The following is a 13,193-nucleotide window of genomic DNA, read 5'->3' as shown; positions in this document are numbered from 1 at the left end:
TCCCTCTTCTAAGTCTCTGATAAATCAATTTGTATATAATTTGTGATACTTAGTATTTCTATTTCACCACTATTTCTGTGCATGCCTGACTATAATCTTGAGAAAAAACCTACTTTATATTCCCCAAAGAATATAGAACATCTTGCATTAACCAGCACTCACATGTTATTTGCTGACTGTACCTTTAACAGCTTCAATAAGTAACTGAAATAACTGACTAGAGTTAACAGTGAATATCTCTGGGAAGTGGGACTGAGAGGAAAGAGGTACTTATTTTGGGCTTTTACTTTACCTTCTATAAAGTTTGAATTAAAAAAAATATATTATTGGGGCACCTGGGTGGCTCAGTTGGTTGAGTGTCTGACTTCAGCTCGGGTCATGGTCTAGCAGTTGGTGAGTTCGAGCCCCGCGTCGGGCTCTGTGCTAACAAACAGAGCAGCCAGGAACCTGCTTCAGATTCTGTATCTCTCTCTCTCTCTCTCTCTCTCTCTCGCTCTCTCTCTCTCTCTCCCTCCCTCCCTCCCTCCCTCCCTCCCCCTCCCCTGCTTATGCTCTGCTTCTGTCTCAAAAATAAGTAAATAAATGTTAAAATAAATAAATATTTTAATTATTAAAAAAACTTTACATTTTTCAATGTTTATTTATTTTTGAAGGAGAGAGAGACAGAGTGTGAGGTGGGGAGGGGCAGAGTGAGAGGGAGACAGCAGGCTCCAGACTCTGAACTGTCAGCACAGAGCCCGATGTGGGGCTTGAACTCACAAACCGTGAGATCATGACCTGAGCCGACGTCAGACCCTTAACCAACTGAGCCACCCAGGCGCCCCAATTATTAAAAAAACTTTAAACAAGCAAAACCCAATATGTATGAAAAACATGGTCTCAGTAGTTTTCAAGTCCTGGCACATAAAGTCATTTAAGAGAAGAATAAGCTTTAAGGTTAACATGGTTATTACAAAGTATGAAACCATATGCTTTGCTTAACCAACAGTTGTGCAAACTAATTCACCTGATTAAACATATTTCTGAACACTAGAATTTTTTTTTGTTTTTGTTAACTGCTCTTAGTTGAACTTATTTTTCTGAGAATGAAGCAATTGAGCCAAATCCTCTAAGTTATAAAGACTTTTATACCCTCACTGAGCATATTTTAAACTCTATAAGCAGAAACTTACATGGAGAATAAGATTACTGAGCAGACCAAAATGGGAGGGGTCGACTCATTAGCAATGTATTCTACAAGGGAAGCAAATCAGAAGTTTAGTTATTAAATGTAGTGTTTACTGGTCAAGGCTAGAGATAATGACAGGATTTTTTTTTGTCTTTAAAAAAAAGCAGAAGTAGGGGTGCCTGGGTGGCTCAGTCAGTCAAGCATCTGACTCTCAATTTTGGCTCAAGTTATGACCTCATGGTTCCTGATATCTAGCCCCACCTGGAGCTCTGCTTGGGATTCTCTCTCTTCCTCTCTCTCTGCCCCATGCACACACACTCTCAAGTAAACATTTAAAAAGTAAGTAAATAAATAAGTGAATGCAGAAGTAGGTAGATGTTATTAAGTCATCTGCTAGCCCAGTATATACTACTAAAATTTGATTCATTATGCGTGTTAAGTTTTAAAGCATGATAAGCACAAGGAATGATTAAATTAGAAGTGTAAAGTTGGAGGGGAGCCTGGCTGGCTCAGTTGGTATATCATGTGACTCTTGATCTTGATGGTGTTAAGTTCAAACCCCACGTTGAATGTAGAGATTACTTAAAAATAAAAAATCTTTAAAACAAACAAACAAATGGAGCATGTAGTTATAATACCACTACTACTAACCTGAATCGTTTGAGATGTAGTCTGAGAACCTGAGGTAGGTGACAAACCATAAGCTGTTTTCGTGCTTCTGTGAGTACAACTGATTTTGAGGAAAACCTTCTACGTTTTGCTGTGATATCAAAGACAGAATGAGAATCAAATTTAAAGATACAAAGAAATGCTGAGTAAATACTTTAGACATGTATTATTAAACATCTTCTCTGTCACAGGCATTGTACTGTGCTAGAGATAAGGACATACTTGCTCTAAAAAAAAACTTGTAAGTACAAACATGCATACACACAACTTAAGACCTAGTCAAGGTAGACAGACATGTACACAATTCAGTACATGATTTAATATAATCCTGCAAATAAGGCAACAGAATGATATAGTGCTACAATATTTAAAAAATGGATTTGGCTATGCCAATTAAGAAGAAAACTTTCCCTAAACATACTTTAATATACACTTCCCAAATTCTTCATTTAAACAATTATCATGGTCAGTTCATTTACTGAATTTAATCAGAATCCCAGTGGGGACAGGTTCATAATTGCTCAGAACACCCTTCCCCACTTCCTGGCACAGCAGTCCTTTACCAGCTCTGTGTCTGAGGACTCCCTTGGTGTCTTGCTTTTGCTATTTTAGTACAAATCTTAAAACAGGTGGCATTTTAGATTCTTTCTGTTGTCTCCTCTGCTTCTCTTAGAGGTTCACCTATGAATTGTACCCTGCAGCTTCAGGCTGGGCCATTATCTACAAGTTTGCTCTGGATGCCTCGGAGCTGTCCTTCAACTTATACAGCAGCTCTGACTCCAGTCACAGCAGTAGCTGTTTTTCCTGTAGGGGGTGGAACCAGTCCCCTATGAGGCTATCCTCTAAGCCATCTCCACTTGCCACCAGAAGACTTTCCTCCAAATCTCTACTCCTGACATCCAGGAATCCAGGGCTGCTGAATGTCCTAGACCTACATTTGGATTGTCTCCCTGAATATATGGCCCATGTATAGCTAGATAAGTGATGTCAACTCCCTGACTTATAATTTTAAACACTTGCCTGTATGTATTAAATTAGAGTAGCTCTTTTAGGCCTTTATTTGGTAGGCCCAACACACACAAACATATTATAAAATCATATTCTGTATTCATTCATAGTATCTTTCTATTCCCAGATTTGGTGATGAAAGCATCTAGGACCATTCACATTTATGTCCAAGAAAAAAAATACTTCACCATTTGAATTTGATAAGGTTTATTTTGTTCTAACCTCATAAATCTTGGGGTTATATATTTATAACAGAGTTCATATTAGACAGCACTCAGAAAATGTCAGTATAAGCCATTCTAAGAAAACCATCAATTGATGTGACATTTCTTCAATGCTGGAACATCCAATATTTCTTTTATATTACTTTAGAAGTTTAGTATCTAAAACTCGAGTCATTTTTTCCAGACATGAAAATTAGAAAGAATACTTGAAAATATATGGTATAAACACTAAGATGCCACATGTACATTGATAGAAAAGATAGACACCAGCTAAAGACACAACAGATCTGTCATGGTTTTATATACAATTTCCCTGGAGGATGATGCTTCTCTTTAACTGCAATGGCTGTTTCATCCCCCAGTGCTGGGTTCCTGTGCTCACCTCTATGACAGAGTTTCTCATAATAGATCTTAATTGTCTGTTTCTTCCATTAGGAATGTAAGTACCTTAAAAAGTATTTTATTTCTATCCATAGCAATTAGAACAATGACTAATATAGAAGAGACAGTAGATGGTTTTTGACTAAATCTTTGTTTTCATGAAACCAATTTCCATACAGCAGTCCCCCTATATATTATGTCCTATTATCTAGCTATGCATACACACACTTATACGCACATATTATCTATAGATCAGTGTTTTGATATGTAGCTAAAAGACTCAGCAAACATTTCATTCAGTACTAAATAATATGCTTTCCTTTGACTATTCCCCGTTGCTACTTTATTCTGTCTCACATATTAAGTTTAAATTTCTTATTTTATGAATTCTTTCTCTCCACAATTGACTATAGGATAAATTCTTTTAATGTCATCAGAAGGCAAAACAAACACATAGTTCACAAATGACAATTATAAAGTAGAAACATCTATCTCAATTTCTTTTGATGAACTACCAAACTTTATTTCCAGAACTACTACTTCAGGAATTTTTTACGCTTCCTCTCATTTGTGTTTCTCTTTGCTAATCTTAGAAAAGCAAAGAGAATATATAGTCTCTACTTACAGTTACACTGGTCACATACGTAGATTTTTCCTTCTAAAGCTTCAGTTTCTGTGAATTTGGCCAACATTTCAGTAACCAGACATGGCTGGGAAGTAATATCTTTTCCACTGCATTGGTATCTTTCTGGAAATTCCAATGACAAGTCCCAGAAAGGTTCTATGGTATTTGATTTGTTGTCACATGCAACACATGTAACCTGAAAATAAAAATATTAGTTCCTCAGATTACAATCCTTCTGTCAAAACACTTACTCCTTTCACTATAGAGGTCAGTAAATTAGTTTTTCTTATGAAAATGCACCATCAGAATTCTGAATAATTTGCTTTGTATTATTTTCAGGGATTTTTTTATTATTATAATTTTTCCTTTCAATGACTGTCATTAAACCCATTATGTACTGGTGGGCTTTAACCAGTAGGCATTTAAAAAACTCCAAGGCCATTAGTCAAATCTGAATGTAGGTTTAAAAAAAAAAAAAGACAACTGTGGACTCATTTAATTTGGTATATGTGTGTGTATGTGAAAGAGATTTATATGCATTTAATTTAATATGTTTAGATTATTAGACTTGTTCTTTGTCCTTTTTCCTTCCTCATCTTTCACTAATTTTCTCTCTCCAAATCCCTATAACCTTTTAACCATGATACAAATAAAATACTATTTGTATATTTTTATATATAGTATATTAGTACGTGTAGATTTTGAAGCCCTACCAACTGATAATTTCAAAAGCCAATACATTTAATGTAAATGGTGTCATCATACTCTCACTTAAAACAAACATCACTACATCAAAATCTTCACCAAATACAGGAACTACAAAGAATACGGGGCAGTTCTAACAACTGACATAGGAAATAGAGCAACTGGAAAGGGAAAGACTTATAACTTCAGTGAAACACTCAGCAGGATTTAATGTTGAAGACAGACTACAAATCTAATAATCTCCACATGATAGATTACTAAACTCTTTCATAAAGCTACATTCCTGAAACAGGCAACAAAATAAAGAAGCCAGGTCTAATGTAGATTTTAGATTTAACAAATTGACACAAAGAAAAGAACACTCTTGGTGTTTGTCTGGGGACTCATTTGGGCCAGGTTTTAACCTTTTGAGAACAGTTTATTAAAGGAACCAAGCATCTGAATCTCCTGAGATAACCATATTCCTAAGAGTTTATTACATGTCTAAAGGAAGAGAGCAAAAAGCTGGCATAAAAATTTTTATTAATTTCAAGTCATCCATAAAAGAAAAAATAAACACACGGGCACTCTTGCACTATTCAAAATATAAAATATAAAATTCTTTCTGGAAAGAAACTTGTACTCAAGTATCGAAAGACCTACCTTTTGACAAAATAATGCTACTTCTAGGGTTCTGTCTTAAGGAAATCATTAGAAAAAATGTCTTATAACTTTATAATAACAGAAAAACTGCAACTATTTTACAAGTCAACAATATGGGAATGGGTAAATATATTATGGTATATACATATAATGGACATTGACATGGTGTAAAAAACAAAAAAAGGATAAAATATTCTAAAGACTGAAAAATCTTTACATCATAATGAAAAACTACAGGCACCTGGGTGGCTCAGTTAGCCATCTGCCTCCTGATTTTTGTTCAGGTCATGATTTCACGATTGTGAATGTTGAGCTCCAGTCAGGCTCTGTGCTGAACATGAAGTCTGCTTAAGATTCCCTCTCTCTCCCTCTCTCTCTCTCTCAACAACAACAACAAAAAAAAAAAAAAAATGAAGAAAGGAGATAAATTCATCATGACCACACAAGTTGGGGAAAATATGTATAAATGTGCAGAAGAAAAAAAAACTAGAAGGAAATATACCAAAATATTAATAGTTTTTATATGTGGATTGTGGAGTTATGGGATAAGGGGATGGTTTTTCTTTTACTGCATAGATTTATTGTATCATATAGGTCCTCGGGGACTATATATTACCTCTATTTATAATAGTACATTAAAAAAATTTTTTGTTTAAATTTTTAGGTAAGTTCTAGGCCCAACATGGGGCTTGAACTCACAACCCCAAGGATCCAGAGTTGCATATCCTACCGACTGAGCCAGCCAGACACTCCTATAATAGTGCATTTTATTATTTTTTTCCTCTCTTTCTTTTTTTTAAGTTTATTTATTTTGAGAGAGAGTGTGTGTGCAGATGGGGGAAAGGCAGACAGAGGGAATCCCAACCAGGCTCTGCTCTGTCAGTGTGAGGCCCAATGTGGGGCTTGAACCCATGAATCATGAGATCATGACCTGAGCTGAAGTTGGATGCTTAATCAACCAAGACACCCAGGCACCCTTAATAGTGCATTTTAAGCTTTTGCATAAAAATGGTAGAAAAATAAAATTGCATGCAACACAAGAAACAACTCTAATTTGCTATTTGGCACAATGTAGAATCTTTACATTTCTGAAACATTAAGTGGAATAAAGATCACAGATACACCCAAGGAATAATTACATTTGAAATACTTAAACTACAGGCATGCATGGCTGGCTCAGTTGGTAGAGCATGTGACTCTTAATCTTGGGATCATGAATTCAAGCCCCACATTGGGCACAGAGCTTCAAAAAAATTTTTTTAATGTTTATTTTGAGAGAGAGAGAGTGTATGAACAAGCAGGGGAGGGGCGGAGAGGGAGAGAGAACCCCAAGCAGGCTCCATGCTGTCAGTGCAGAGCCTGACACGTGGCTCCATCCAATGATGCTGGGATCATGACCTGGGCCAAAATCAAGTCAGACACTCAACTGACTGAGCCACCCAGGTGCCCCAAGCTTAAAAAAAAATTTTTTTTTTAATATTTAAGCTACATTCTAGCAAAGTATGCTAATGTTATAAAAACAAAAGGTGGTATCATTACTGTGAAAGTTGAAATGAGGAACAGAGGCAGGTGTGCAAGAGGAAGGAAATGACCTAACAGCCAATTGCCTAAAACAAAAAAATTTTTAAGATCTATGCTATGGAAAAGTAGAGAACCTTATGTCTAGTAATAGTTTACCAACAAGTCCACTCATTAGAGTTATTAATTGGATTAAAGATCCTGGTTTTGTGATTCCTTTTCACAACAAGGGAAACTTTTACAGCAGTAATTAAAATAAAGGAAAATCATTTAGGATTATTTTCAATGAAATCACACTTACTTAAAATTTCCCTACCTACTTATTAAAGCTTTCAGACCTTGCCCTCGTGGGTTTTATAGAAAGTCTTCCAGGGCTACCTCTTGGTTCCTAAAATTATTCAAGTGTGTACCAAATCCATTCCCAGTACCGCAGCATCTTCAAATCTGCTCCCTAAGGCATTAAACCCTCTCTTCTCAATCTCTCAGAAAATGAATTTAATATTATCAACCTAAGAAGCTTTGTTTCCTGATTCCCTCTTCCCACAAAAAAAGCTTTTTAAAAAATGTTTATTATTTTTGAAAGAGAAAGAGTGTGCGTGTGCATGCGCAAAAGAGTGGGCGAGGAGCAGAGAGAGAGGGGGAGACAGAGAATCCCAAGCAGGTTCCACACTGTCAGTGCAGAGCCCTGCACAGGACTCAGGACTCAGGAACTGTGTGATCATGACCTGAGCTGAAATCAAGAGTCGGATGCTTAACCAAGTGAGCCAGCCAGATGCCCCAAAAGTTTTGATACCATAGATGAAAAACTACTTCCAGTGATTCATAAAGGAAACACATAAATGAGTGAAACACTGTAAATGAATAAGCTGACTTCTTGACACATATTTGTAAAAGCAATCTATTCTGACCTGAAAACAGTCCTCTCTAACACACTAGATAAACAGAGAATACACATTTTTTTTAGGCTTCGTTTTATGAATTCCCCAAGATGAAAGTAAGATTAAAAACAAATCCATACCTGACTAAGTAGTTGTCCATGAAAAATATTATTCACAACATTCAGAACCTGTTTGATAAGTTTCCTTTGAGAAGTGGGGATAAGAGCTGGTAACCTAGTACCAGTTGTCTCTAGTTCATGTTGTATTTTATCCAAAAGTTCACAGAGAAATTCCTGAGCATCCTGTTGGGCATAACCACGAAAAGCTGGAATTAGTCTCCACACGGAGTGTAGCATAGCAAATGGTGAGACTAAGGCCCACTTTCCAGACCACATGACTTGGAACAAAGTATGCAATTCATGACAGAGAGAAATGTATTGTGAACTTGGTTCCTTTGGCTGAATAAGTTCCATCTTTCTACTCTTTGATGCTCCACCACTTAGTCCTAATGATAAACTTGGATGTCTGGAGGGAACACAGCCTGTATCTTTTTCTTGGCATTCATTCATTTGATATACTGTATCTGTGACTGGTGGATGCTTATAAGGTGATCTTGTCTTATCACTAGCTGTCACTGCCAGCCATCGGTTCAGATCAAGTTTTAAAAAACATTGCCGAAAAATAAGTAAATGACTCAACACTTGAAGAACAGAATTCATATAGCAAGTATTTCCCAAATTTCTCAATCCAGTTACACCAGGAGTTACTATTGGCCTTTGTTTACCTGAGGAGTCATCGGCTTTTTTTAATCTTACATCTTCTGAGGTAGGTACTACTACTTTATCTTTTGCTGGTGATGCTGGGGTTTGCAGTGGTACTTGAACAGGAACTATTTCTACTGTGGTAGACTGAGCTAGACCTTGCAAACGTAAACTCTTTCTTGGATGTATACTTTCCAATTCTGTTTTAACTTGATACTCTAATTCTTGTCGTCTTTTCTTCACTTCTCTTTTTGCTATTTTTTCCTGAAATTGTTCCTCTTGTCTTTTTCTTCCAATGGGTGATTGTTCAAACCAAGTTCGAAAGATTTTACCCATTAATATTCTTCTTCTATGCCAAAGAGCAGTATACATTTGATCTTCATTTTGAAGCAGAGATTGGGTGCTATCGTGTAAGTAATAAGTATCATCACTTGTACCCACAGACTGCAAAACCCTTCCACTACGAGTCGTGCACTGATAATTTTGACTTTTGATTGCACTTAAGGTACTTCGTAGTAACTTCAGGTCTCCAGTTGCATTATCATTAAGAACATAATCATCACAAAGGTAACAAAAAACATACATCTCATTCACCTCCAAGGCAACAGGATGACTGCTATCTTGAAAGTGCCTGACTGCATGTTCTTCAATATATCTTCCACAGGCAACATGAGAACAGCTAAGGCAAGCCCAAATCGACTCAGTTGTATTGCAGTCCACACAATGCCATTTCTGAGGGTTGAGGATGGAATGGTCTTGAGCAAGCCGCAACTGCCCAATGTGTGTGCACTTATCCATTGTTAACATTTATTCAGTCTAGCTGAGAAACACATAATCCAAACAAGTCTCTGTTCACGATACTTGAAACATCTGAAAACTAAGCAGAACAATATCAATTTTTAATAAAAGCCAATATTTTTCTTTTTTATAAGGTATTTTTCCAAGAAAAATTTTTATAAATTTGCTTCCTTTGCTCCCAGTTTGTGGGCTGCCTGTCATAACACCATAGGCAGTTCTTACTTTTCTTTTGTTCCGAAGCTCTCTAATCTCTCATCTGCCTTGCTCTAAAAAAATACACGCTTAACTTTCTCCAACAGGTTCCCTTTAAAAACTGTTTTTAATTTTCTGCCACCATCTACTGGTAGAAAGGGGGTAGTGCCCTCTTTTCAATGAACTAGAATAAGATCCATCCTTTCACCCAATAGTTGAGGGCAGTTTAAAGAACTACATTCCTTTTCTTAAAAATTAGGGTCGGCAAGACTTAAATATATCTCAGTAATGTCTACATTCTGAGACCCCTATCCAAACTGTTTCTAAAGCATAATCATAGTTAACAGCATGAGTTCTGAAACAAACACTTAGAGATATGAATTCTACCTCTGCAACATACTGTTATATGTCTGATTTGAGCAAATATTTTAACTTCTCTAAATTTCTGTAAAACAGGGAAAAGTCATACCAACTTCAATGAAAAACTGAAAAAATATGAAATATTTAACACACAGTAAACCCCCAATAAATGGTAGCTATAATGGTACCTACAGTGAAAAAATATGTATTTTAAGTAGGCTCTACGCCCAGTTGTAGAGCCCAACATGGGGCTTGAACTCTGAGATCGAGACCTGAGATGAGATTAAATCAGATGTTTAACTGACTGAGCCACGCAGGTGCCCCTAAGATGAACAAATCTTAACATTCTATTATATTCTATTTATTCAAATAAATCACATTAATATTTACTTAATTACCATTTTAAATTTAGCTTTCCACTAGTAAATCAATAATGACCTTTAATTCATGGCTCTGTAACATACTTTGAATTTGACAGACTTGACAGTTTACCTTAGGGAGGGAGAAAGACAGAGACATGCTTTTGTGTTTGAATAGCCTCTTAGGAATGTACAAGGATACATAAGCAAAGAGAAAAAGAAAAATATGAAGTGGATGGCAATATAATAAATGTTTACATTCTGGTGGGCCTATGCACTATCTGAAATTATAAGCTTATTACAAAAACAAAAACAAAACCCCATCCCAACATAATAAAACAAAACAAACAAAACCTATGTGGTTTTGACCCAGAAACATGTTCCTTTATGAGTTAAGAGTCAGGAAAACTTCTGCTACAGGATCTAAAAATAGAGGCATTTGGCTGACTTAGTTGCTTTAGTGTGCAACTCTTTCTTGATCTCAGGATTGTGAGTTTGGACCCCACATTGGGTATAGAGATTACTTAAAAGTAAAATCTTAAAAATAGATAAATAAAAATAAAGATAGTAGGGGTGCCTGCGTGGCTCAGTTGGTTGAGCCACTCTTGATTTCAGCTGAATGATCCCAGGGTCATGGGATGGCCTGAGTCAGGCTCCAGGCGTAAGCAGTGGAGTTCTGAGTTCCAGAACTCAGAACATTTTATGTAGTATGATCAATACTTTCAAACTTTTAGGGCAGCTGATAAAAGGACACCATCCAAAATCTATAAATAACTTATCAAACAACCTCCCTCAAAAACAAACAATCCAGTTAAGAAATGGGCAGAAGACATGAATTGATTTTTCCAAAGAAAACATCCAGATGACTGACATGTGAAAAGATGCTCAACATCACTCACCATCAAGGAAATACAAATCAAAACCACGATGAGATACCACCTCTCACCTGTCAGGATGGCTAAAATTAACAACACAGGAAACAACACGTGTTGGTGAAAATGTGGAGAAAGGGGAGCTTTCTCGCCCTGTTGGCAGGAATGCAAATTGGTTCAGCCATTCTGGAAAACAGTATGGAGGTTCTTCAAAAAGTTAAAAATAGAACTACCCTATGATCCAGCAATTGCATTACTAGGTATTTACCTAGTAAATACAAAGGATACAAAAATAGTGGTTCAAAGAGGTATGTGCACTCCAATGTTAATAGCAGCATTATCAACAACAGCCAAATTGTGGAAAGAGCCCAAATGTCCAACAACTGATGAATGAATAATGAAGATGTGGGGTATAGGTAACAATGGAATATTACTCAGCCATCAAAAAGAATGAGATCTTGGGGCACCTGGGTGGCTCAGCTGGTTAAGAATCCAACTCTTTTTTTTTTTTTTTAATGTTTATTTATTTATTTTGAGAGAGACAGACAGAGACAGAGAACACAGCAGGGCAGGGGCAGAGAGAGAGGGGGAGAGAGAATCCCAAACAGGATCCCTTGGAGCCTGACTCAGGGCTCAATCTCATGAGTAAGATAATGACCTGAGCTGAATTCAAGAGTCAGATGCTTAACTGACTGAGCCACCCAAGCACCCCAAATGTCCAACTCTTGATTTTGGCTCAGGTCATGATCTCACGGTCTCATGTGAGATGGAGCCCTGAGTTGGGCTCTGAGCTGAGCGTGGAGCCTGCTTAAGATACTCTCTACCTCATCCCCATTTGTGCGTGTGTGCGTGTGCTCACTCTCTCTCTCTTAAAAAAAAAAGAATGAAATCTTGGAATTTGCAATAGCATGGATATAGCTAGACTGTATTATGCTTAGTGAAAGAAGTCAGTCAGTGAAAGACAAATACCATAGGATTTCACTTGTATGTGGAATTTAATAAACAAAACAGATGAATATAGGAGAAGGGGGAAAAAAAAGAGAGGGAAACAGATGGTAAGAGATTCTTTAAATTACAGACAACAAACTGAGGGTTGCTGGAGGGGACATGGGTGGGTAATGGGCTAAATGGGTGATGGAGATTAAGGAGGGCACTTGTGTTGAGCACTGGGTGTTATACATAAGTGATGAATCACTAAATCCTACTCCTGAAAACAATATTACACTATGTTAACTAACTAGGATTTAAATATAAATTTGAAAAGATAAATAAAAAATACATTTTTTTAGGACAGCAATATGAATTTCAATGGTACTTAGGTGCCACCTCCAGGCATCTAAGAAAGCTGCAAAGGTGAAGTTGATTTTTGGTTCCTTCTCACCAATTTTTTTTTTTTTTTTTAGTAAAATCTCCTAGCAATCAGAGAGCCTCTCCCCCTTCATTTCTTAACTTTCAAATGTAGGGTGTATCATGAATATGGACTTAAGGCTGACCAGTCCCAACACTCACATGTGTACACGTTTCAGGCACACATTTTTTCTTAAAATTTTTGAAGTTTATTTATTTATAAATAAGTAAACAAGCACAAGTGGGATAGTGGCAGAGAGAGAGGGAGAATCCCAAGCAGGCTCCACACTGTCAGTGCAGAGCCTGATGCAGGGCTCGAACTCATAAACTGTGAGACCATGACCTGAGCCAAAATCAAGAGTTGGACACTTAACTGTCTGAACCACCCAGACACCCCTTCAGGCTCATATTTCAAGTTTATTTCTCTTCCTTCAAAATTTCCTGAGGTCCAGAATCTGTTCAAATACAGTATTTTATTAGAACTCCTAGCATTCAACAGTAGTTGCTAATGGCAAAATTAAGACATCAAAGATTAATATGCTCCATTATCCTAAACCCTTCCACGTACTGAAGCTAAATATCTCATCCTTGACTCCTTTTTCTCTCTCCCTACATCAATCCTTCAGGAAAAAATGGTTGGCTCTATCTTAAAAATATATCGAGAACCCGACAATTTATTACCTCTA

At 36.8% G+C, this 13,193-nt stretch overlaps 1 protein-coding gene across 9 annotated transcripts in view; it reads right to left on the bottom strand.

Moving 5' to 3' along the window:
- USP44 (ubiquitin specific peptidase 44) overlaps positions 1-13,193 on the bottom strand; it is a 56,106-nt gene that overhangs the window by 6,494 nt on the left and 36,419 nt on the right. For all 9 annotated transcript variants that reach the window (XR_009265435.1, XM_058741748.1, XM_058741747.1 and 6 more), the window contains 3 exons: positions 7,959-9,456; positions 4,076-4,271; positions 1,820-1,928 (listed from right to left, as the gene is read on the bottom strand). Coding sequence is in view for 8 of the 9 variants with exons in the window: in XM_058741748.1 (XP_058597731.1) it covers positions 1,820-1,928; positions 4,076-4,271; positions 7,959-9,386 (1,733 nt within the window). In the remaining variant the exon portion in view is untranslated. The remainder of the gene's footprint in view (positions 1-1,819; positions 1,929-4,075; positions 4,272-7,958; positions 9,457-13,193) is intronic.

This window comes from Neofelis nebulosa, chromosome 8 (assembly GCF_028018385.1).
Source record: "Neofelis nebulosa isolate mNeoNeb1 chromosome 8, mNeoNeb1.pri, whole genome shotgun sequence".
Lineage (NCBI taxonomy): Eukaryota > Metazoa > Chordata > Mammalia > Carnivora > Felidae > Neofelis > Neofelis nebulosa.
This window is presented reverse-complemented; position numbering and strand designations above follow the sequence as displayed.